The sequence below is a fragment of the Hippopotamus amphibius genome, chromosome 4 (genome assembly GCF_030028045.1).
Source record: "Hippopotamus amphibius kiboko isolate mHipAmp2 chromosome 4, mHipAmp2.hap2, whole genome shotgun sequence".
NCBI classification, from domain to species: Eukaryota; Metazoa; Chordata; class Mammalia; order Artiodactyla; family Hippopotamidae; genus Hippopotamus; species Hippopotamus amphibius.
In genome coordinates, this window is record NC_080189.1 from 115,973,987 (window position 1) to 115,996,822 (window position 22,836).

Here is a 22,836-nt window from a genome sequence, read left to right on the forward strand (position 1 = left end):
ACCTCCAAACTGTTTTCCATACTGGCTGTACCAACTTACATTCCCACCAACAGTGCAGGAGAGTTCCCTTTTCTCCACACCCTCTCCAACATTTATTGTCCCTAGATTTTTTGATGATGGCCATTCTGAGTGGTGTGAGGTGATACCTCATTGTGGCTTTGACTTGCATTTCTCTAATGATTAGTGATGTTGAGCATCTTTTCATGTGTTTGTTGGCCATCTGTATGTCTTCTTTGGAGAAATGTCTATTTAGGTCTTCCGCCCATTTGTGGATTGGGTTATTTGCTTGTTTGGTATTAAGTTGCATGAGCTGCTTGTATATTTTGGAGATTAATCCCTTGTCCATTGCTTCATTGGCAAGTATTTTCTCCCATTCTGAGGGTTGTCTTCTTGTCTTGCTTATGGTTTCTTTCGCTGTGCAAAAGCTTTTAAGTTTCATGAGGTCCCATTTGTTTATTCTTGATTTTATTCCCATTATTCTAGGAGGTGGGTCAAAAGGATCTTGCTTTGATGTATGTCATAGAGTAAACACTTATTTTTATTATCTTCCTAAAATGTGGACAAGGGCAAAGAAAGGACATGAAAGCATAAGTGAACAAGAAATCCAGAATACAAATTACACACTTTTGCTGGTCACACTCCAAGAGGAGTTTTAGAAGCAAAATTCAACGGTTCCCAATTTCTCCTTTTCTAGATTATCTGTGATGGACACTTTTCTCAGCAATTTCACCCAACACCAACCAGGAGATCAAAACTCAACATAAAATAGAACTCTAAGAACCAGAGCTGGCCCGTTTCTGTCCCCTCTGACATACGAAGGAACGTAAGGAGCGGAGGAGGTTGTCCAGATGGGCCGAGGGGGAGGCTGGTTCCCTCAAGCTTCTCCTGAGTCTCCCCTGCCCAGCCACGTGGGGCCTTCTGTGTGGCTTCCTTGTCCCCAGGTTTCTCATAAACAAAGGGAAGGGCATGATATTTTGTCTGCTTCCCTAGAGTGTGTCAAGCAGCTCAAACAACTATGTGAAAGAATGCGGCTATTTGGGGATAAAAAACTCTATGCAGGGCCAACTACTGTCACTTGATAACAGGACTGGGTCCCCAGAAACATGAGAGGCAAATTGGTTCTGCTGGGAGTGGGAGAAGGCTTTTGTGACAAATGGAGCCTGGTGGGGCTTAAGAGTTCTAATCCTCTGTGAAAAGCTCCAACGGAAAGTGCAGTCATATGCAATTTGCATATTTTTCTCTGCATAAAGTTGCTTATCTACCACTTCCTGGAAACAAAGAAAAATTCCTGGTAATTACTCTAGACTGAAAAAATAGCGACTTCTGGAAGTTTTCTGCCTCCCCTCCTACAATGCCCGTTAATAGATATAAAGAGGAAATAACGCCACGTGGACTCAGGGTAACTCAACAGAGCAGAGCATGATTCATGTCTTAAGAGGAGGCGGGCGAGAAGGATCTACCTTTAAAGGACTCCAATTAAAGCAATTACCACTGTTACCAAAATTACTATTTTTAAAAGACTGAAGTCCTCTACTGGAGAACACTGCAGAAAGCCGGAGGGAAAAACCGCACGTGACCAGCGCGATTAGGGAGAACAAAAGGCAAGCGTTGTTTAACCCCAGTTACTTAAATCCCCCCCTGCCTCCGTTCCTTGGTGGGAAGTCACCATTCCCGAAAGCCTGTTATACTTTCTTAAGTTTTCCAAGAGTCGTCAGCTATATCCCAAGGGTGGGAAGTGAGTGTTGCTAAGTGTGGCGGGTGGGTCAGGTGGAGTGATGGCGGTCACCTTCCTTCTCCTCCTGAAATGCTCTCCTGAGAAGGCAGCATCCTGGGGTTTCTCGTTCTGGAGCAAGGAATGGATGGACCACTGTGGGGGTCTGAGATTCTGCACTCAGACTACAAAATTACAGGTGCATGAAGAAATGATACAGGCAGGGCTAGCTGCCCTGCGGGGGTAGGGGATGCTGGAAGGTAGGCTGGGGTCCATCTGGTAACTTTTGTGCTCACAGCCAGATGCTAGAAAAATCTGATCGGGGGTTTGATGTTGGTGGGGATGCTCTCAAGTGATGAGAAGAGGTGCTGGTGTTTTTTTGTTGTTGTTTGCTTTAAATTTTCAAGTGTGCTGCAGATGGATATTTTTTGTAAAGTACCCTAAAAATTAATGACTTAGAACATGAAATTAACGCAATCAATCAGAACAGAGAAATACAAAATACAAGCCCCACTACTTTGGTATTAGGTTCAACGAACATGAAAATTACTCTGTCCAATTGCCAGAAAAGTTTCTAAAAGCTTACTCTCAATTTCTGTACTTACCCCATTGGAGACGATCAGGCCAAGGGCTGCACTCTAAGTAGCTCTGGTCTAGGACGGTATATCCCAAAGTCATCGCTGGAAAATTAAGTCACCCAAGGTGATCACAGGAACATGGTTCTGACGGTCACGTAAGACGTAAAAATGCTACCTGTCCTTCTGGACATTCACAAGGCATGGTGGCATGTGAAAGCCTCTGAGAAATCTTGTTCCAAAAAAAGTAAAAAACTACTTTTATTGAGCCCAGTTTTCCAAATTTATTTGCTCACTTTCTCTGTCTCCCTTTTAAATTTACTTATTAATTTATTTTTGCATAATACATACAACAGTTGCCAAATTACATTCCACCATCACACGCTAAGGGACGTGGGTCTGGGGTCCGGCCTCGTGGGAATCCACCAGGTGCGAGACACTAAGAAGTTGGTCATAACACTGGTCCCTCAAGTGGGAAGTCCCCTAGCCTCAGTGAGTCTTTGTCAGCCAGTCGGCCCTGCAGTGGTGGTACCTGGACCCAGCTGAAGACGGTGCAAAATGGTCCAAGGAATTGCTTCCGGTGAAACTCAGGTTCCTCTTTAATTGTTTAACTGCCACAGATAAGAACTCCAGCTGTTGGCACTAGTCCATGTTGGCAACTGCCTCACATGTTGGGACACGGTGGCCTTTAGCGAGAGTCTGTAGTAGAATAAACTCAATCAAGTGTAAGGACATGACAGTTATCCTGGGAACTCCAGGATTCCAGCCACAGTGACAGTGTTTATCCTTCCCTGGCTTCACTCAGGCTAGGCCCAGAATGCGCTTTCCTAATGAGTCGGCATCAGGCAACCATCCCATGGTGCAATCAACGTCCTTACAGGAGGTTTTCTAACACCACTTGGAAGTACATTTGAATTCACTAAGACTCCCAATGCCCCTCTAACAAAATAATTATCTACAGTCCAACTTCTGCACACAGAGCCCTGAGTGCCTTCACACTGGGGGCAGGAGCAGGAGAGGTCTGGTTTCGCCAGGACTCGTGTCACTATTGGTTTTAATTGTCATGGAGGCAGCTGGCTAGCCTAGCTGGTCCAGAATATTGCAGCCTCTCAAAGACTTGGAATTTTCTGCTTTTCTATCAAATCAAAAGCACAGCCAAGTCAAGGCCACTTTCTTATCTACTACCCAATCTCCTTACTGTTTCCTGTCTTCCTAGCTCTACTTCGTATCCCTATGGGATTAACTACTTTACAGTCTAGTCTGATATATATCATCCTGAGTCATAGAAAAGAAGTGTTCCCAGGCCTCAGGGTTGTCCTGGTAACAACAGCGACACAGCATTTAGTCTCAGAAAGTGCAGCCACTTGTCTGCACGTCACATCACCCCTCCACATGTCCCACACAAATTGCCAACCACTGCAGGCACCAAGAAACTTTCCATTGAATGTCTCTTGTATAATTAGGAGGGTACAGTTATGAGGTCCCCAGATCACATCACAGACTTCTGTGTGGTTATAAAACATGCCAGCAATCCTCGGATTTACCTCCCCGAAAAAGGTGGCATCTGCTTCGTGCCCCATGAACAAGGGCCACCTGTGGGCATCACTTCTGACAATCAGCAAATAGGGGGCTGCCTGTCCCCTGGGCTTCCTCCTGTTTGTCTCTCTCTCTCTGGGGACACACAGTTCTGGATTCCCTGGGCTGTCACATGAGAAGTGTCACTATCGTGAAGACACCCCGCTAGAAAGACCCTGAGTGACCCCATAGTGAGAAACACCTGAGGACGGGGAGCGCCAGCTCCTCCAGCTCAGGTGCCACGCACGGAGGGAAGAGCCTCTGCGATGCTGTCGGCTGCTTCCAACTTGTGAGAGATCATAAATCACCGTGGTTGCTATAAGCCGCTCAGTGTGGGGTGATTTGTTACTCAGCAAATGGTTAACTAATATACTTCTTAAATGGGTTACATCTGGAGCTTTTCCCACTTCTCTTTTTTTCAGCACACACTGCTGGCCACTTTAGGGCTCTCCCAGCTGGTAAGACTCTCCTGGAGCTAGTGAAGAACAAGAAAGCACACCTGGTCTCACAGACCAGCCTTGCGCAGTCCCCTTCCCCACTCCCCTCCCTCCATCCCTCACAGCTTGCTCCCTGCTGCTCACCTCAGATGCAGACTCATATTTTCATGTTTTCTATTTTTGATGCTTCTCGTTATGAAGCCTAGTTGCCCACCCTGAAAGCTCCACGCCCCTGGTTTTCAGGCTCACTCTGCCGCGCACCCACCATGCACCCGGTGGAGGGATGTACCCCAGCCACGGGCCCTGGGCCTTGGCTTCTCCCCTCACAGGCGAGGAGCACGGTGAGCCCAGCCTGTGGCCGCACCTGCAGGTTCCACCAGCTCTCTCACTCAAGTGTTTACGCAGCATCCACGGGGCTCCAGGAGCAGAACAAAGCTGATAATCTCTCATCGTGCGGTGGGAGCAAGGAGGAATCTCACATCTTCATTCACAGCGTGGCAAGCCGATACCAACCATGACTGTGCAGTTACGACAGAACAATTAAACAGGAAAGACCTATTTTTCTGTTGCTGCAGGAGGTCTTGTCAGGCTGTGAATGGGCACAACTACCCATCGTCTTATCTCTGCAGTGGAGATGATGTAGGGATCAAATGGGACAATACCCACAGCTTGCTTTGCCCAGCGCCTGACGCATAGAAGAGCTCAGCGAGCGTAGGCTATGCTTATTCTTATTACACATTATTTCAGGTTTAATACACCCAAGGCGGAGGCCCTCACATTCCCTCTGCCCTTCCCACATCTTCCCCATCCCAGTTCACAGCACATTATCCTTTGAATTACTCAGCCAAAAAGAAACCCTGAACACCTGCAGTCATCCTGTCTCCTTTCCTTCACTCACATCCCACATCCAACCCAATGGCAAGGTTTTTTGGTTCTGTCTTACATTCAGAGTCGACCACGTCTCACCCCTCACTGCTCCAAGGTCTCATCGCCCAAGGACCCCTGTCCAAGGTCTCACCACCTCCCCTTTGTTTACAGCTGAGATGCGCCGACTCCTCCACCTGCTGCCACCCGCCCTCCGCACGCCCTGACCCTCTCCTTACCCAGGAGCCAGGAGAAACCCTCCAGTGATTTCCCGCCTCTCTATCGACCTCATGATCTGGCCCCAGATCTCTCTCTCTCTCTCTCTCTCTCTCTCATCAGTTTCTCGGCCCCTCACACATCCTCAGCTTCAGCTTCACCGGGCCTCCTGTTCTTCCTCAAGCACACCAGCCATGCCTGCCCAGGACACCTGCACTTGCTCTTCCTTCTGAAAGACTCTTCCAAATACCAAAATGTCTTGCTCCCTTGGCTCCTTTCAGTCTATTCTCAAAGGTCAACTTCTCCAGGGGAGTCTTTGCCGACCATCCTAGTAAAAACCACAACCGGTCCCCGCACCCTCTGTCCCTCTCCATGCTTTGTTTCCTCACCCTCACCAGCTACCTTGCGGTGTGCTGGCTTTGCCTTGCTGTTTCCCCCACTGGAATGTGGCCCCATGAGGGTGTGGGTTTTTGTTCACTGCTCTATTCCCAGTGCCCAGAAACAGCGCCCAATACACCGCAAACACTCAATAACTGTTCGCTGAAGAGAGAGAAGGAAGGAAAAAGGGAAGGCACTACTCTTCTTTGCCTCAAATGACCTAGAAAAAAACTCCAGGCTGACCGAGTGTGGAGCCTTGCTTGGGTTCTAAACTAGAAAGGAGAGCCCTCTGCAATTCCTCTGAGGGAAGTGAAGTATGGCGGCCCTTTGGGTACCTGTCCCTTCATCTTTCATTTAATGCAGGTACAGATGAGTCGCCGTTAGTCTGTGGCTCCTGCTTCTGCTGATCTGAGGCATCCTCCCCACTGTACATGGGGCCAGGGGTAACCTCTTTGGGTCAAAGTGTTTGTCCAAGGTGAACAGGAGAGCAGGGCTTGAGGTCAAGTCCCCAAGTTAATCCACTCCCATGCCCGCTCACAGAGGGATACACGTGGATGGTACACATTTCCTGCTGGGCCCACAGCCTGACAGATTAGAAAGCATGTTGAGCTGGGGGTCACAGGATACGAGTTTTAGTCCAGGCTCTGCTATCAACCAGGTCCAGAAGCTCCAGGACCTGAAGGAGACCACTCACAGCTGCCACAACCCCATGAAGTGAGTCACTGCTCACCTTCTCAGGAGGACCCTGTCATAGATGTCTTCACAAGGCCCCCAGCACGTTTGAGACAAGAGCCTTACAAGTAACTGGTGGGAGGGAAGCAGGAGAACAAGACATTTGGTGGTGACACCTGTGCTTCACATACAACAGCTTTTTCCTTCTTGATTTCTTTTCACGCATTCACTCAACAAACGCTTACTGAACACCCATCCCGGTAACAAAGGCACATCTCCAAAGGCTTTTCCCTTCAGCGGGGACGTTGTTTCCTGGGTCCCTGACTCCATTTTTTTCTTCCTCTCTGAGCTCTAACCCCCATGCCACTCCCTAGAGTGAAGCCTAGGACCTCTCGGGTGAGAAGGATGTTGGTTCCCATGCCAAATGGTCAACGCAAATGTTCTCTCTGGGGATATGACAGCCTCCAAAGGCCCAGATGAAGTCTGCTGCGGACATCACACTCTGTAAGCCCATTGCATGACCAATGGGTTGGGTGACCTGTCTCATGTGGACTTCAAAACACACTTTAAGGAGGAAGCAGGGGGCGGGCAGGGGGAGGCAGGAGAGCAGACTCTAAAGACTTGCTGGAGCTCTGGGCTCTGCAGGAACAGGGCTGTCAGAGTTGCCATCGACCACGTGGCAGGGACACAGCCTTAACTGGTAGCTTCGTTAAGGAGTTAGGTGGGTTATAACTTCCCACCTACAGTGTGGCTTAGCTAAATCGCATTACCTTCCCTCCCAGAGTGACACAAACAGAAGTAAGCAGGAGTGGGCGTCGCCCACCTGAGCACTGCTGGAAGTGCCCTGTCTGTGCACCAGGTGGGGAGAAGAACGATGTGCTAAGGAGAACAAGGCCATAGGCGCCTCTCCACTTGCTGGAAGCTGCTCCAGGAGACACCCGAAGGCAGTATTTACCTCTTTCCCACGAGAACTTGCTGAACTGCCTTCTGGAGAGGAGAAGCGCCATCTCCAACAGCCAGATGAGAGCCTCCTGAGGGTCTACACCTGTGAGGTAACTAAGGTCTGCAAAGACGTGGAGGAGAAGACACCCCGCCAGCTCATTTATGCCCACGAGCTGCCCGAGGCAGACGGCTGTGTGCTCGTGCCGGGCAGCAGCCTCTGGGCTCAGCAAATGCGTGGCCCCCTGGTGTGGGGGAGGCGGAGCCTGGGAACCTGAGCTTCTCTCCAGGGCCCTTGGCCTTGATCCTCCTTGCTCATGGCGTGGTCCCCTGATGCCTGCCACAGCCTGGCATCACCTGGCAGCTTAAAGGGAATAGAGATCCTGAAACCTACAGAACCAAATGTGCCTTTTCACAAGCTCCCTGGGTGATTTACACACACACACGGAATTTGAAGAACCAGTGACCCAGGTAACGGATGGTACAGCCCCACCTCCAGTTGAAACCAACCCTTTCTTCAAAAGTTCTTTGTAACTTAAAACTGTAAGAAGAGTGAGGCCTCTGAAAAATCTAGGCACTGGATAGAGACTCACAACTGGGATCTGACACCCTTATTTCAATATAAATGTGAGGCTGGGGTCCTCAAGAGAAGTGCTGCCAGGTGGGAAGAGTCTTGGATATGGGAGGGGGCACAAAGCAACAGGAAGGGGTGGGCTCCGTGGAAGACGGTGTCCCCACTTTAGGGCTGGCACCGTGAAGCCTGGAACACTAACGAAGCTATGGAAACCTGCCACCCGTGAAGCTGAGTCCAGTGGCTCCTCTTTGGTGAGCTCTCAGCCAGCAGAGCCCCTTCCTGACTGTCACACCAACACCAAACTTCACGACTTCCAGACTCACCACTGTCTGAGTCATTTCCAGAGGCCCTGGGGCCCCAGAAAGCATGGACAGGAAAGCCCTGCTGAAAGGACGTTTGCAGCGTATGTCACAGACAGCCTTGAAAGCCGGGCTGAGTGATGGACATTTAACGTGACAGCCACGGGGAGCCACCGAAGGTTTATTAAAGCAGGACGAGGACACAATCCAAGCTGGGCTTTAAAGGTATGATTCGAGACTGTGTGGTTGAGTAGAATGCGAGTGCAGACGCCAGCAAGTGTTACTGAAGGCTTCGACTAGCAATTGTTGGTTTTTTAATTGGATGTGCAGTGAACGAAATGTGACTTTGTTCGGATGGACATTTGTGGGCACAGAGCAGACATTCAGTAACACTGTGTGAGTGACTCAGGGACCTCATTACACAGGCCAGTCTACACAGTGATGCAGCGAAGACTTCAGATTTGCTGGACTCTTTTTACCCACATTGCCATCTCTTGAATACTTGCGCCAGGGTTGGCTGGTTGGTTGTTTATGAAACTGTTTTATCCTCCTCGCGCTCTCAGGCTGAGGGCTGTCCGGCTGTCGGCAGGAGCCACCACAGTGCTGGCCTTCACCTTTGGATCTGCGTCTTCAATCTGCTTTGGGATGGAGCAGCAGCGGGGAAAGGTGAGGTCTGCTTCCTACCCAGTCATGAGACCTTGTGCGAGTCATCCCCAGACAACTCTGGGCTCGTTCGCTCATCTATAAACTGTCCATCACACAACACAGGGAGCCTCAGGGATTGCCTGGCCCGAGTTCACAGGGTGTGGTCCGTCCTCCTGAGAGGTGTCCCAAGGGCACAGCATTCCGGCTCTGCCACCCTACGTGCAGGAAATTCACTTGGTTGGTTAGCCCAGTTCCTTCTGGCCTCTTGTCTTCGGGTGAAGCTGCCAGGTGACCGGATTCTGGGTGGGTAACTTGTCCCTGCTTCCCGCCAACACACTTCATCATAAAAGAACATCTGGTTTTCTTTGCTTGGGTCTTAATTTCTTGTATCAGTTTCAACTAGGTTCTAGCTTTCCCTGCTTCTCCCGGCTTATCTCAGGCCTAACTCAGATTACAGTGTTTTGTTTTGTTTCAGACACTGTACAGCTATCCCTTCTCAGGACGTTGATGAAACTCACACACTCCATCTGGCATTACGAAAGCTGTTTCAAGCCTGGATTCCTTCTCTGAGGTTATCTACCCATCTATAAATTAATAGTTATGGTATGTTTATTAGTTTCCAGGACTTCTAATAGTACACTGATTCTGGGCAGAAGCTTAGCATCTGGTTTAGCTAAAGAATTTAATTTTCTACAAACCACACAATCTGATCATATCATCTGGTACTCAAACAGATTCAGTGGCCTTTAAATGCTGATGTGTGCACCAGCGCTGAGACACTCAGTTTCCACCAGTCTACCATGACAATGAGGGTATTTAAAAAAAAGAGAGAAAGAAAAAAAAGGTCAATATAGTGGATTTTTAAAAAGCCTAACTACGTTCAGTTTAATGGACTGTCCATTTTTCTGAGTTTATGCTCTTTCTTTTTTTTACCTGTGTAACAATACTCTTTAAAATATTTTCCTTTAATAAAGATATTTGATAAAATAAAAACAGACAATTCTATGCGCCTCAAATTTTGTAGAATATTTTACTGATCCATGAACTCCAAAAGATAGGCTCTCCCAGGCGAATGGAGCATCCAATGATTTTAAAAAGATGGGCCAAGTCCACATACAAACGTCCCCAGCCCTTTCTGCAACCAATAAACACCCGCCATTGTTTCTGATGGGGCTGGCGGGGAAGAGAAGCCGGCTTCTCCCACAGGCTTTGAAACAGAAGCAAGTCCAACACCAACTTACTCAGCAGGAATAGACTAGCAGGGATTGGACTCCCCCTTGTTTCAAGGTCTTCATATTTCTGAGATATCTGCCTTTCAAAAAAATGATTACTGCCTTTCGAACTTTCACTCACGGGGCATCACTTGACCTTTAGCTTCAATGTGAAAACAAGCAAGTTCCCTTTCACCCCAGGCCGCACCAGCCTCAGCCAATCGGGGTGTGGCTTCCACTAATGCCCTGGCCTCGGGGCTCCCGGCCTGTGGCCATTTGCTGCCTTTCAGGGCCGCCCCAGGGACCTTTCTGTTTTCCTGCCCTGCCTTCATCCCCGAACTGAAAGAACAGGAAGGGAAGGAGCGGGACTGGTTAAGGCTAGGGAATGGGTTTGAGGACCTCTCCGTGGGGGATGGGTATTTGCTGAGTTCCATCCCAAGCCCTGTCAGGCTCATTCTTCGTTAAAGCCTTTAAGCGGTGACTCAGGTGGGAGGTGTCTGTCTGGCCTCACTCTCACCCCTTATCCCTACCGACCTGGGACATCCCCCCCATCTTTAGGGGTCTTCACCCCTCCTCACTGCCCTGTTTCACCTCAACATGGCTTATTCTTACCTCCCAGGCACCTGCCCATCAGTTCTAAAACCTTCTTCAGAGTCTGTCCTCAAGGTTTCAAAGCCTCATGTACATAGAACTTCCCTGGCCCTCCCAAACCCACGGTGAGTGACCCCCGACACACAACCTTCAACACCACAACGTCGTCTGCTTCAAGGCTGGCCTGACGTGAAGGCAGAAGTTGGAAAGTCAACCAAGGGCTCTGTGAATGCTGTCTGTAGCTTTGTTCACTCAGCAATAAATCAGACATCTTTCCATGTCAGGACACATCAGGCCGTCTCTGTATTTTGAAAGGGCGAACAGTGTTAGTGTTCTTTTATATGGTTACACCATAATTTAACCTATCCTCTGCTCATGGACATTCAGGCTATTTCCAGTTTTTCTTTATTACAAACTATGGTGAAACAGACATCCTTTTACATCCACTTCTGCTCATGGAAGTGGTGTTGCCAGACGGAGAACACAGCATGGGAAGCGGCACGTTTAGGATGCATTTTTCTCCCACAAGCAGGGCACGGGCATCCTTTTTGCCAACTGTTTGCCAATCATTGCTTCAGTTTCGATTTCTCTAATGAATGGGGACGGAGAATATGTTTAATTGCTTTGTACTTCTTTATCTGCACATTTTCTTTTACTATTCTTTGTCCATATTCCACTTGGGGGTCCTTCCCAAGGCTCAAGGGGAAAAACAAGCTCTTTAAATATAAAGATATGAGCCCCTCCCCTACACAACCATTTCTATCCATCATTTAACACTTATTGTGTATGTGTGTCCCAGGCGCTGTTTTACACGTACATCATCTCAGTACCTCTTCAGAGTGACCCTGCAGGGAAGGCCTCATCCTCTCTATTTTACTCAAGAGGCTGAGGTCCAGCAAGGTTAGTGGAAAAGCTGAGACTCATCTCCAAGTTTGCTGCAAGCCTGAGTTCTTTCCATACACCATTCAAACCCTCCAGATAGAAATGCCCTCACATGATTTTAAGGTGGTTTCCAGATAGTGAAAGTATGACACAGGAGCTAGAACAATAAAGACGTAGAGGTGGAGAGGGAGGGACGTCTCCTTTCCTCATGGTCCACACTCTTCGCTTGTTAACAGAGGTGGGGCATTCGTGGCCGCTCATCAAAGGTTTCAAGGCAAGGCTCTGGCTTCTCGTAGTTTATTCCTATACAATTGCATCACGTGGTTTGGTTCTGAGGGACAGATCGACTGGACTGTGTGTTTAATTTTTTTAAACAATCCTAACTCCTGGACCCCACCCCAGGAGATTCTGACTTACTGGTCTGGGGGGCCCGGGCATCAGTATTTTGGGCAGCTTCTCAAGTGACTCTCAGTCGCAGCCCAGGTGGAGACCCGCTGGCCCAGGTCATGTCCACCACCCTGTCTAGCTCCAATGCCCACGTCTTAGAGCTGAGAGAGTGAGGCCCAGAAAGTGGACGTGACTTGCCCCAGCCCAGGCTGCGGCGCCGCCGTGGCCGCTCCCCTCCGCTGCCGCACGCTGCCGCTGGCCGGGCCGCCATGCCCGCTCCACTCCCCTCCGCTCCCGCACGCTGCCGCTGGCTGGGCCGCCGGGCCCTGCCTTTCCAAAGGCGGTGCCGCTAGTGGTATTATTTGTGGGACAGACGTGGCTGATAATGCACAACTGTATTCACATTAGCAACTGGAGCTGTCTGTGTCATATTTGCTACTCTGTGTCCTCTGCTCCCAGGCTGTCCTGCGAGGGCCCCTCGTCCACCACGGCTGTGAGCCGGCGTCCTCAGCCCGTGACTGCGGCGACTTCCCTGCCCGGCCAATTCAAGCTGCATCTTTTCTCTCGAGCGTCACCGTCGTGCCACAGAGGCCCGAGCACACTGGGTCCCCCTTCCCCCGTTCCCTGCCACAGACGTGGGTCTTCATTTGTGCTGGTAACAAGGAACTAATGCCAGCCTTCCCCACACGACCATCCACTCTGTGATGCCAGGGACCATCTGGTCTTTGCTTACCAGTGTTTTCCTAGCACCCGACACGGTACCCACGCGAAGCAGACAAACCGACCTGGAGTGTGGGCGCCCTCCCCTTAGAGTTTGGAGCAGATCCCTTTTCAAATGCTCCTTCCTGCCCCCTGACTTTGCAGGTCAGAGAACCTGGGCCCGGGGAGGCCCGGTGACCTGCCCGGAGTCACCCCAGGATCTTGGCAGAGCTGACGGACGCATTCAAGACGGACGGAGCTTTCCAGGAGCCACGGCTCATCGCTGATTTGTACTTAACTTTCAGAGCAGTGAGCCTCTCCACGTCTGCACAGGGTGACTTCTAGATCACCTCTCCTCAGCGTACTACACTTAGTGGTAGCAGAACTTGAAGAAGTGCTCTCCAAAGTCAAGGATGTTCCCGCGCAGGACGCGAGCATTTTCGTGATGTGCCTGCTTTCCCTTCAGATTGTGCCGATTTTCCTCCAAATTAAAGTGAAAGTCTGAAGGTTAACCACTGGTGTTTTAATCCCCATGAATACAGAAATTAAGACACTGGAATAAAACCAAAGGCTGACTGGTAGAGGTACCTGAGTGTGTGAATGGTCAGAACTGCCCTCTAACTGGCATTATTTCACCCGTGTGAATGCAGCCCCCCCAGCCCCTTCCTCCGCCCACCCTGCTCTGGAGAGGGCGGCACCGCCTCCCACGTGCCCACCCAGCCGTGGCTCTGGGAGAGACAGCAGGTGACAGCACCGACCCCCGAACTGGCAAACCCCAACTGTCTCTTCAGTCAAGTCACTGGGCCTTTCTGCTGCACTTAGTCTGCTGCTTCCTCCTTCCTGGGACTCCCGTTCCCCCAGGCAGGGCCCCTCCTCTCCCATCGCCCTGTGCTGTCCCTCAGGCTCCTAACGCCCAGCTCTGTGGGGGCGTGTGATGACAGGTAACATTCCATGTCGCTACCGCCTGTGACGCCATGCTGGACACGTTGCACCCGTCAACTCATTTAATCCTCACACCTCCACGAAATAAACGCTACCATCTCCGTACTACAGAGGAAATGGGTCACACCAGGTCCCCGAGCACATGGATGCTGTTGCCTTGTGACTTCACGAGACCCCAGGATCGAGAGCAGTGGCTGCTGTGGATGCCGACTCCGAACTCAAGTCCGTCTGCCTCCGCAGCGCCATCTCAATCACCAGGCACCTGGGCTCTGCGGAGCCGGCCTAGGACCACACACCTTCCCTGGGGCACCTCTTAACTGTCAGGGACCACCCCGCCTGGCTCTCCCACCCTCAGCTCTTCCTCTCCCCAGGCAGGTGCTCCCCTATGGCTTGACCCCTACATGCCGGCAAGTCCAAATCTCTCTGGAATTGCCAGCTGCCCGCCAGACATCACGACCTGTCCGTCCCCTATTCCTCAGATCCTGCACGTCAAAACAGAAGCCACTTCCTCACCAGCCCTCAACTCCTGAATTCTCTTCATCAGATGGTGGCCCCACGGTCCACCCCACCACCCATCCTGGGGACTGGAGAAGTCAACTTTGAGCCTTCCTCTCCCCTCAACAGTACAGAATGATGTGTAAGCACACAGGCTCTGAAGGACACAATTCTACTCATGAGAACAGAAAAAATAAAACAGGAATAACTTTAACAAAGGAAGTGTAAGGCTAAAACTACCCCCAAATAAGTGAAAAATGAAAAATCAAATGGAAAATAAATTAAAAATCAAAATTAACATTCTATGTTTATGGATTGAAAGACCCAACAATGTTAAGATTCCAAAGTTGATCTACAGTTTCAACAAGGTTGTTGTTATTGTTTTTTTGCAGAAACTAACAAGCGGATCCTAAAATTTATACAGAAACGCAAAGGACGCCAAATAGTCAAAACAACTTGAAAAAGAATAAAGGTGGAGGATGTACACTTCCTGATTTCAAAACTTAAAATACTTACATATATACGGTAAATTGATTTTTGATAGAGGTACCAAGGCAGTTCAGTCGGGGAAAGCATGGTCTTGTAAATACACGTTTCTGAGACCACTGAATACCCACATAAGCTTAGATCCTCACCTCACACCTTATACAACGATAACTCCACATGGCTCACAGACCTAAATGCAAGCGCTAAATTAAAACTGTAAAGTGTCTGAAATAAAACATAGGAGAAAATTATTTGTGACCCTGGGTTAGGCAGAGAGGTACAGTGCTTAAAAGCACAACCCAATGAGAAAAACCCAATAAGCTGGACTTCATTAAAATTAGAAACATTAACACTTCAAAAGGCACCATTAAGAAACTGAAAAGACACGTCACAGGCAGGGAGAAAATATTTTGCAAATCACATGTCTTACAAAGGACTTGTACCCAGAGTATTTTAAGAATGCTTGCTTTTCAAAAATAAGGCAACAACCCAATTAAACAAGTGAGCAAAAGATGTGAATAGACATTTCACCAAATATACACAAAAGATTCATAAAAATATGCAAAGATGCTCAACATCATTAGCCCTTTGAGAAATGCAAATCGAAGCCACAATGACATATCACTTCACACCCACTAGAATGGCTATAACCAAAAAATATAAAACAACAAGTATTGGTGAGGATGTGGAGAGATCAGAACCCTCGTACGTTGCTGGTGAGAAGGTAAAAGGCACAGACACTTTGGAAAAGAGGGAGTTCCTCAAAAAGTTAAACACTAGCTTACCATAAAAGCCACACACAGCACTCCTAAATACATACCCAAGGGAAGTGAGAACAAGGCCATATAAACACTTGTACACAATGGTCACAGCAGCCTGCTGGTGACTGCGTAAACAGAATGTGCGGTCACTACACTACAGAACACGATTCAGCAACGATAAAGAAAGCGGTTACTGACCCATCTACACATGGATGAACCTCAAAAACACCATGCTAAGTGCAAAAGAAGCCAGAGGCAAAACCCCACATGTTGTCTGATTCCATTTATATGAGATGCCCAGAAAAGGCAAATCAGAAAGATGGAAGGTGGATTAGTGGTTGTCTGAGGCTGGGCGTGGGAATGGATATTGCAAATGGGGACGAGAGATCTTTCTGATGTGACGGAAATGTTCTAAAATCGGTTTGTTGCGACAGTTGCACAACTCTGTAAATTTACTAGAAAGTCACTGACGTGTACACTTAGATGGGTGAATTTTACGGTAGGTAAGTTATACCTCCTTAAAATTGTTGGTTGGGGGGAGGGAAGCACAGGCTCTAGATTCAGATTCAAGTCCTGGCTCTCTTACCTACCAGCTGTGTCACTCGGGGCAAGTTCCTTCAACTCTTCGTGCTAAGGTTTTCCCATCTGTAAACAGGGAATTAAGGTCGTACACACTTCAGTTATTGTGAGAATTAAGAGAGTTAATACAGGCAAAAAGCTTAGCACAGAGCCAGGTGCACAGCGAGAGTCAGTAATGTTAGCTATTTTCCTTAATTATTATGATTACATTCAACCAAGTATCAAGTTTTGCCAATTTTACTTCGTAAACAATTCTCAAGTTCATCACCTTTTCTTTATAACTTCCTCCCTGGCACTGAGCTCTGGACCACCTTTTAGACAGAACACCTGCTGCAATCGTCCTAACTGCCCCCAGGCCTGCACCCCACATCCACTTCCTCGGGGCACACAAGGCCCTCCAGGACCTGGTCTCTACAGACCCTCCCACCCCATCCCACACATCACAGCGAGAAACTTCTCCACACACACCGCGCGGCTGCTCATCCCATCCCCTCTGTACTAACGCCCCCTTCCCCTCCCTTTACTCTGGCTACTCTGAATCCTCCCCACACGCCCTCCCCGACCCCCTTGAGCTGGGCCTTTGTGTGCCTGTAACAGTCACCTGTACACGTCCCCAACACTGAACTGAGACAGATCATAAAACGCACCTCCTATCCTGAAGCGTGAACCTAGCACAGTCCCAAGGCAACTAGCACACTGTAGGTCCTCAATAAAGTGCTGACCGCCCAAGTGGATGACCAGACTGTGCAGCATCTTCTCGGCTTCTCACGTGGGGAAGATGCATTTGCGCTTCCCGACAGCTTAGGCCTCTTTTTAGCCTGTCACTTAAGGACAGTGACAGGGGGTGCCCAGGAAAATGAAAATCCTCCGAAGGCTCTACCTATTTGGAAGAACTACTGTAAGCGGTAATGAGAGAAAGTACAGGGTCAGGCCACCTTTTAGCTGAAGCCACTGCTAATTTCCACAACTGCCAATGGTTCATCAGAATTTACAGAGATGGTTGGTTATGTTTATCCTTCCAGTGGAAATTTTCTTAACTAACCTGAACTCAGAGTTCCTAAACTCTGAAACCGCTCTAAGAATTTTTGAGACAGCTCACAGTGGGAATATACCATCATTTTTTTTTTTTTTAATTTTAATTTTCCCAGTTAGTTCTACTGAGCAGCAGGGGTCAAGATCCACCCCTACGAAATCTAATATTTGTTCCTCTATTTTTCAGGGTTCTAAGTGATAAAAAGGTGGCAGTTATGCTTAGATTTATAGGTAACTGAAAATCCTTCTGAAAGTACAATTCATAAATAAATGTTAAATGGAATCCTTTCTTCCTATTCTCAATACCTAAGGTCATTATAAAAGTAAAATTTGACTTATTAAAACCATCTGGTCCATAAGTATTAATATCAATATTAGAAATGAAATTTAAAATCCATTAGAGGACAGTTAAAACAAAGAAACACACTGCCAAAACCACAGTCTTAGTTAACCCACAGTTTAGTGTATTCACACCTAAAACAAAGGCGTGAATCTAAAAGATAACTGAGGATTAATAATATTTCCATAAGATTAAGCTGTAGATCCTCTGTGAATAAATCTCTATCTGTGGATATGAAATGTTTTACTCTAATCATGAAAATGAAAAGAGACCTTAGCAGAGTACTGACTAGGCATCATTTTTGTGCTTATAGTATAACGAGCCGAGAGATCTGAAAAAAAATAAAAAAAAAAAAATAAAACTCCATGTTCAAGTGACATTGAGTATGATGTAAAATTTAGTATCAGAATCTTCTTAAAATGAGAAAGAGTTAAAACAATCACATCACATCCTGTAAACATCTATTTTTCTTCTCTGGAAATGTTCCATTAACTGAATCTCTTTTGCTTCTTTCTAGAAACATTCTGTCATTGATGGTGAAGGGGATCAAGACCTGCCACCCCAAAATAGGCCACTTTGGCATAAGAATGATTTTTTGAGCTGAAGGCATTTGAGCTCCTGAAATCCCTTATCTGCCTAAAAGCAGAGCTTCCCCAAGGCACACAATGGTCACAAATCCCCTCCTGGGGCAGCTCTATAATCTCCTCTTCTGGCGCCCCACCCAGACCCCGTCACAAACGATCATATCTCCCATCTGCTCTTCTAAGGGCCCATTTATTGTCCAGAAAGGCACCTGCTTTTCTAAAGTGCCCTTTCTCCCCCTTATCACCCCCACCCTCTGCCTCGACTAAGGGGCAGAGACCCCAAGTCTAACCCTCCCTTTGAGTCACTCGTCACCACTGATACCACCTGAAGGCAGGACGCAAGTGTTAATGACCTTCCAGTTGTTTTTCTCCCATTAGTCTGTCCTTTGTCAGTCCAATTTACAGGGCCTGGATGGAGAACCTAGGGGGCAGAAGGAAAAAGAATTTTTTTCCTCCCCTGTAATACCTGGGTACCTGATTTGACAAAGATAGCTGTCTCCCAGCTCTCAAAGCTATTTTTAAAATCCTATAAACAAATAAGCACCTGAAAGAATTGAAGTTTTAAAACCCTTTGAGACACTGGGTCCAGTTTCTTTAACTTTTCAAACTAAATATTAAAAAAAATAATAACTATACCAACGTGCTTACTGGGTCAGGCAAAAGTGCTACGAAGATTTAATAGTGGCAAAACAGTTACCTCTAAATGTACATGCAGAGTAAAACCAGTCTCCACACCATGAAGATCCTTACCAAATTTTTTTTTATAAATATACTTAACCCACTTTATGAATATTATTTCATCTTTTATCATTATTTCTTTATCTTTCATTAAAAGATAAATTTGAAACAGTAAAACTGTACAGTGGCAAAATAACAATTAAATTTTCCTACTTGAAAAACTAACAGCTACATTTTATAAAGGGGGAAGACTGAAAATAATATCTTATTACTATTAACAATGGCTGATTAAATAAAATAAAGGACAGGTGATGTGGTTTCTAAATACAGAACTACTGGAAATTAGTAAAGCATGTAACACAGAACTGTGATATATATGAAGTCACGCAGGCAAACACTGGGCAATATCTACTCAGTTAGAAGGGAACTAGCTTTAGAAACATCGGAGATGCCATGTGAAAAACCACATAAAAGACACAAAACAAAATATACTTATTTAGCATGTTAAAAACAATCACATCAAAAAAAGTATACAGATAAAAAATGTCATAGATGACATAAGAAAATAGTGTGTGTGTATATACTTTTTGCATATATATATATATATATAAATCTACAGTATTTACCCCTGTTGATATATATATATTTTGGAACAGCTCTGATGCTGCTATCATAAACTAAATTGTACAGCTTGGTTTATTACAAGTCACAGAATCATGGTTTAAAATCAGAATTCACATCCCCAGCTACATTTTTATATACACTTATTTCTAAGCTTCCACATGCTCTGAGTCAGGAGCCTGGTGGTACTGGCGCTTCCGTGCAGAGCTTGGCTGCTAACACACTGCCTTTGTTTTGCCATTTAACAACATCATTACCAGACTGATTAAAATTACATTAGACTCATTATATACAAAAAAATTGTCACATTCACTAGCTGAACAAATGTTACTCTCATTTTAAAGGACATACTTCTGTACCTTGAAAGCGTAAAGCCCCAATGTGCAACAAGAAGAACCATCGATGTTAGGTGTTCTATTCTCTATTGTTCCAATAGGAGCAAAGTAATGTTGAAAACAAGTTCTCCAGGGAAACCCAAAGGCATACTTTTTTGGAGTGCCCAAAACTTGGTCAGTATTTCGGTCACTGTAGTGTAACAGAATGTTTTGAAAGGCATTGCTGATTTGTTACCATGAACCTGAATTTTTTTCACTGAAGCAAACAACCAAAAACAGATTTTTGAAAGTATGAAAGTCATGCTATTAAAAAAAGAAAGAAAGAAAGAAAGAAAGAAAAAAAGACCCAAATCTGAGATTCCTGGTAATAATTGGGATCATTTTTTACAATTTTACACAGTGATAATTTAATGGCCTAAGAGCAGCAATATCCATTGACTACATTCTTTAAAGAAAGACAGCCCGAAAAAGATCATGTACATGCCACCCTGCGCCCTTTGCAGGGAGGCTGTGCAGGAACTTAAGGGGTAGAGCTAAGAAGTAACTGCATTGTTAATCCTGCTTTCAAATGAATTTCAAAGGGGTTTGTTCTGCTGCCCTGCGCAAGTGCTTGATGGTCAGTCACTTGCAACTTCTCCTGCTGGCACCTGCTGGAGAGCTGTGCATGCACTTCCTGGGCATCTGGCAAGGAACACTCTGCTCTGAGCTTTGCCACAGTCAGACCAGAACAAAGGGCACCGACGCAGGAAAGCTGATCTCACACGGATGCATTGTGCACTACACCTCTGGCCATAAACTTAACCTGCCCTGATTTTTAAGCACCAGTAAGTGGTTAGCCTTTCTCTCCAATGTTTTTAATCTTCAGAGTGAAAACTGAATGAGAAGTTGAATGAGAAAGCTGAGCATTCCATGAGATGCTGAATTAAGTCAGGGCAAACCCTTAAGTCAGTTTAGGACCTGGGTTAAAAATTAAAGGCGGGGGTGGGGGGGTGGGGGGTGGAATTGACTAAAAGACAAGTAAGGGAGAAGAAGAAGAAATTATTCCATGGATCTAGGTGAAAAGTAGTTTTTTTTTCTTTTTAAAAATATTTCTTTAGTTCTGTGTTCAAATGTGTATGTGTAGATGCCTACAGTATCTTTTAAAAGACACATACACTACATATAGCCTTAAAAATATCTGCTCTACAGTTTTTCAGTGCTTTGTAACAGTACTCAAAATAGAATGGGCTAACAGAGTACAAATACTCAGATTTTGGAGAAAGATAAATGCAACTGTGCGTGCATCCCTAAACGTTACTGCTATGTTTGCAGGTGAAATCCTTTTTAGCGGGTTCAGTGATGATGCAAGTTAAAAGCTCATCTCAAGCAGCACTCTAGGCGGGGATGAAATCATTTCCACATACTCTCATTACCGACATACAGGAGATGTATGCGAGTTGTTTACAATCGTACAAAATACTGCTTTGGCAATTATAAACATAGCAATGTGGGTTTCATACGGTTTCTATTCTCCCATCTGCAGCAAGTGCGGATCACTTCTCACAGCAATACTGACTCCTGGATAGAGAGCCCGTCCCGATTCCTGTAGTGATACGCTGGAGGCGAGGGCCCTGAATACTGATACCCAGGTGAACCGGCATCCTCCACAGCTGGGGAAGTTCGATACCGCACCGGACTGTCTACTGACACTGCGGGGAGGGTGTGGTCCTGATAGAGGCCGTGCTGAAAGGCGGGGTATTGTGGTAAACTGCTTAAGTGGCTACGGTTGGCATCGCAAGTCCACGACTGCCCGTGCATCTCCGGTCTCAATGTGTAACCAACTTCCGACCATTTTCTGCTATCTGGCAAACAATCTACTGTTGGAAGGAGGAATTTCCCACTCTTTGGTGACGCTGAATTGCCCGAATATCCCCCGGCACCAATGTCAACAGGGAGAACTTCTATTCGACTGGACGGCTGGACCAGAGGAGTCGGGCGGCTGTAAGATTTCTCTGGAGAAACGTCGGCTGAGAGAGCAGAACCGTAAGGTCTCCGGGAGGGATTCATTTGCGGCCCGTGGGGAAACGGTGGCGACCCAAAGCTGCGGTTCGCAGCGGGGATGCGCTTTGGAGAGCTGCCCTGGTAAGTGGGGGGGTTACTGTAGGATGGGGGCTGCGCTGCCCCGCGATCCTCCCCGACGACCTGGGCTGGATACTTTGCATAACCCGGAGGCTGTACTTTAAAAGCAAACTTGTTCGGGGCTCTGGACGGACTGGGGCTGGGCTCGGCACGCCTCCGCGGGCTCTGGGCGCGCGCCCGCTCCAGCGCCTCCTCCACGGCCGCGCCCGCGCCGTCCTCGGGCACGTTGTCGTACTGCGAGGCGGTGGAGCCTCGCTTCCCCTCGTCCGCATCCAGCACCTTCATCTTCGGCCTCACGTTGGGGCCCCGAGCATCGGTGGAACCCAGGCCCGTGGCTCTCGGCGGGGGCAGCGCGGCCAAGCCTCGGGCTTCGACCGCGCACCTGGCGGCTTTCTCCGCAGCGGAGACGTCGGACGGCTTGTTCCACTTGGGCACGAACTCCTTCCTGCCCTGCGAGGTGGCGTTGCTGTTCTGGTTGGCGGCTGCGTGGTTATACTGCCGGGAACTGTCCTGCGGGCCGGAGGGGAGCCTCCTCTGCAGATCCGCCTCGTCCTTAAGCTTCTTACTCTCCTCGTCCACCGACGGGCGCCGCAGAGGCCGCACCCTCTCGGGGGTGCCTGTCCTGCTCCGCCGGGGCGGGGACCGCTCGTGGGCTTTGTGCGGCGACGCGCTCTCTCTCCTGCCGCCCGGGTGCGGGCTGGACCTGCCCACACTTCTCTGCCCGTTGCTCAGGTGACTGACGCCAGCCGTCTGAGACTCCGGGGGAAGCTGTCCCAAAGGTTTCTTTGGAAATTCATCCTCTTTACCTACAGGGAAAGATAAATCCATACGTGACATAAGTGCATATGAGTAAACAGGGTCACATGTAAGAGCTACATCCTGAATAACTGCTTACTTTCCACTCAAGCACGTGCTGACGCACGCACAGACTCGCAGAATTTTAGTGGCTTAGGAGAAGCAGTTTTTTGAGAGACTGATACTAAAACATACCAACTCAAAGTCTTACTACACAACGGGCAGATAGGGCAATTGTATAACCTTATAAGTAAGGGTCATACAATGTGTGTAACGTATGAGTCTTTTATGTTAAGATGTATCGTTACCTGCTTTTGCAAGAATGAGGAGCTGATATTCTCATTTCTATTCCTAAAACAATCCTGCAGGTCAGTAGTTCAGGGTCTTACAGTTACATTCCTTCCACTTAAGCATA

General features: G+C 47.6%; 1 protein-coding gene and 1 long non-coding RNA gene across 8 annotated transcripts in view; both read right to left on the reverse strand.

Moving 5' to 3' along the window:
• Positions 1-16,442, reverse strand: part of LOC130851181 (uncharacterized) — a 39,949-nt gene extending 23,507 nt beyond the window's left edge. The window contains exon 1 of the long non-coding RNA XR_009053136.1: positions 10,836-16,442. This is a non-coding gene — a long non-coding RNA (uncharacterized LOC130851181). The remainder of the gene's footprint in view (positions 1-10,835) is intronic.
• Positions 16,443-16,460: 18 nt separating this feature from the next.
• Positions 16,461-22,836, reverse strand: part of USP6NL (USP6 N-terminal like) — a 154,155-nt gene continuing 147,779 nt past the window's right edge. For all 7 annotated transcript variants that reach the window (XM_057731101.1, XM_057731098.1, XM_057731102.1 and 4 more), the window contains one exon: positions 16,461-22,432. In XM_057731101.1, coding sequence (XP_057587084.1) covers positions 21,048-22,432 — 1,385 coding nt within the window. In that variant the 3' untranslated portion in view covers positions 16,461-21,047. The remainder of the gene's footprint in view (positions 22,433-22,836) is intronic.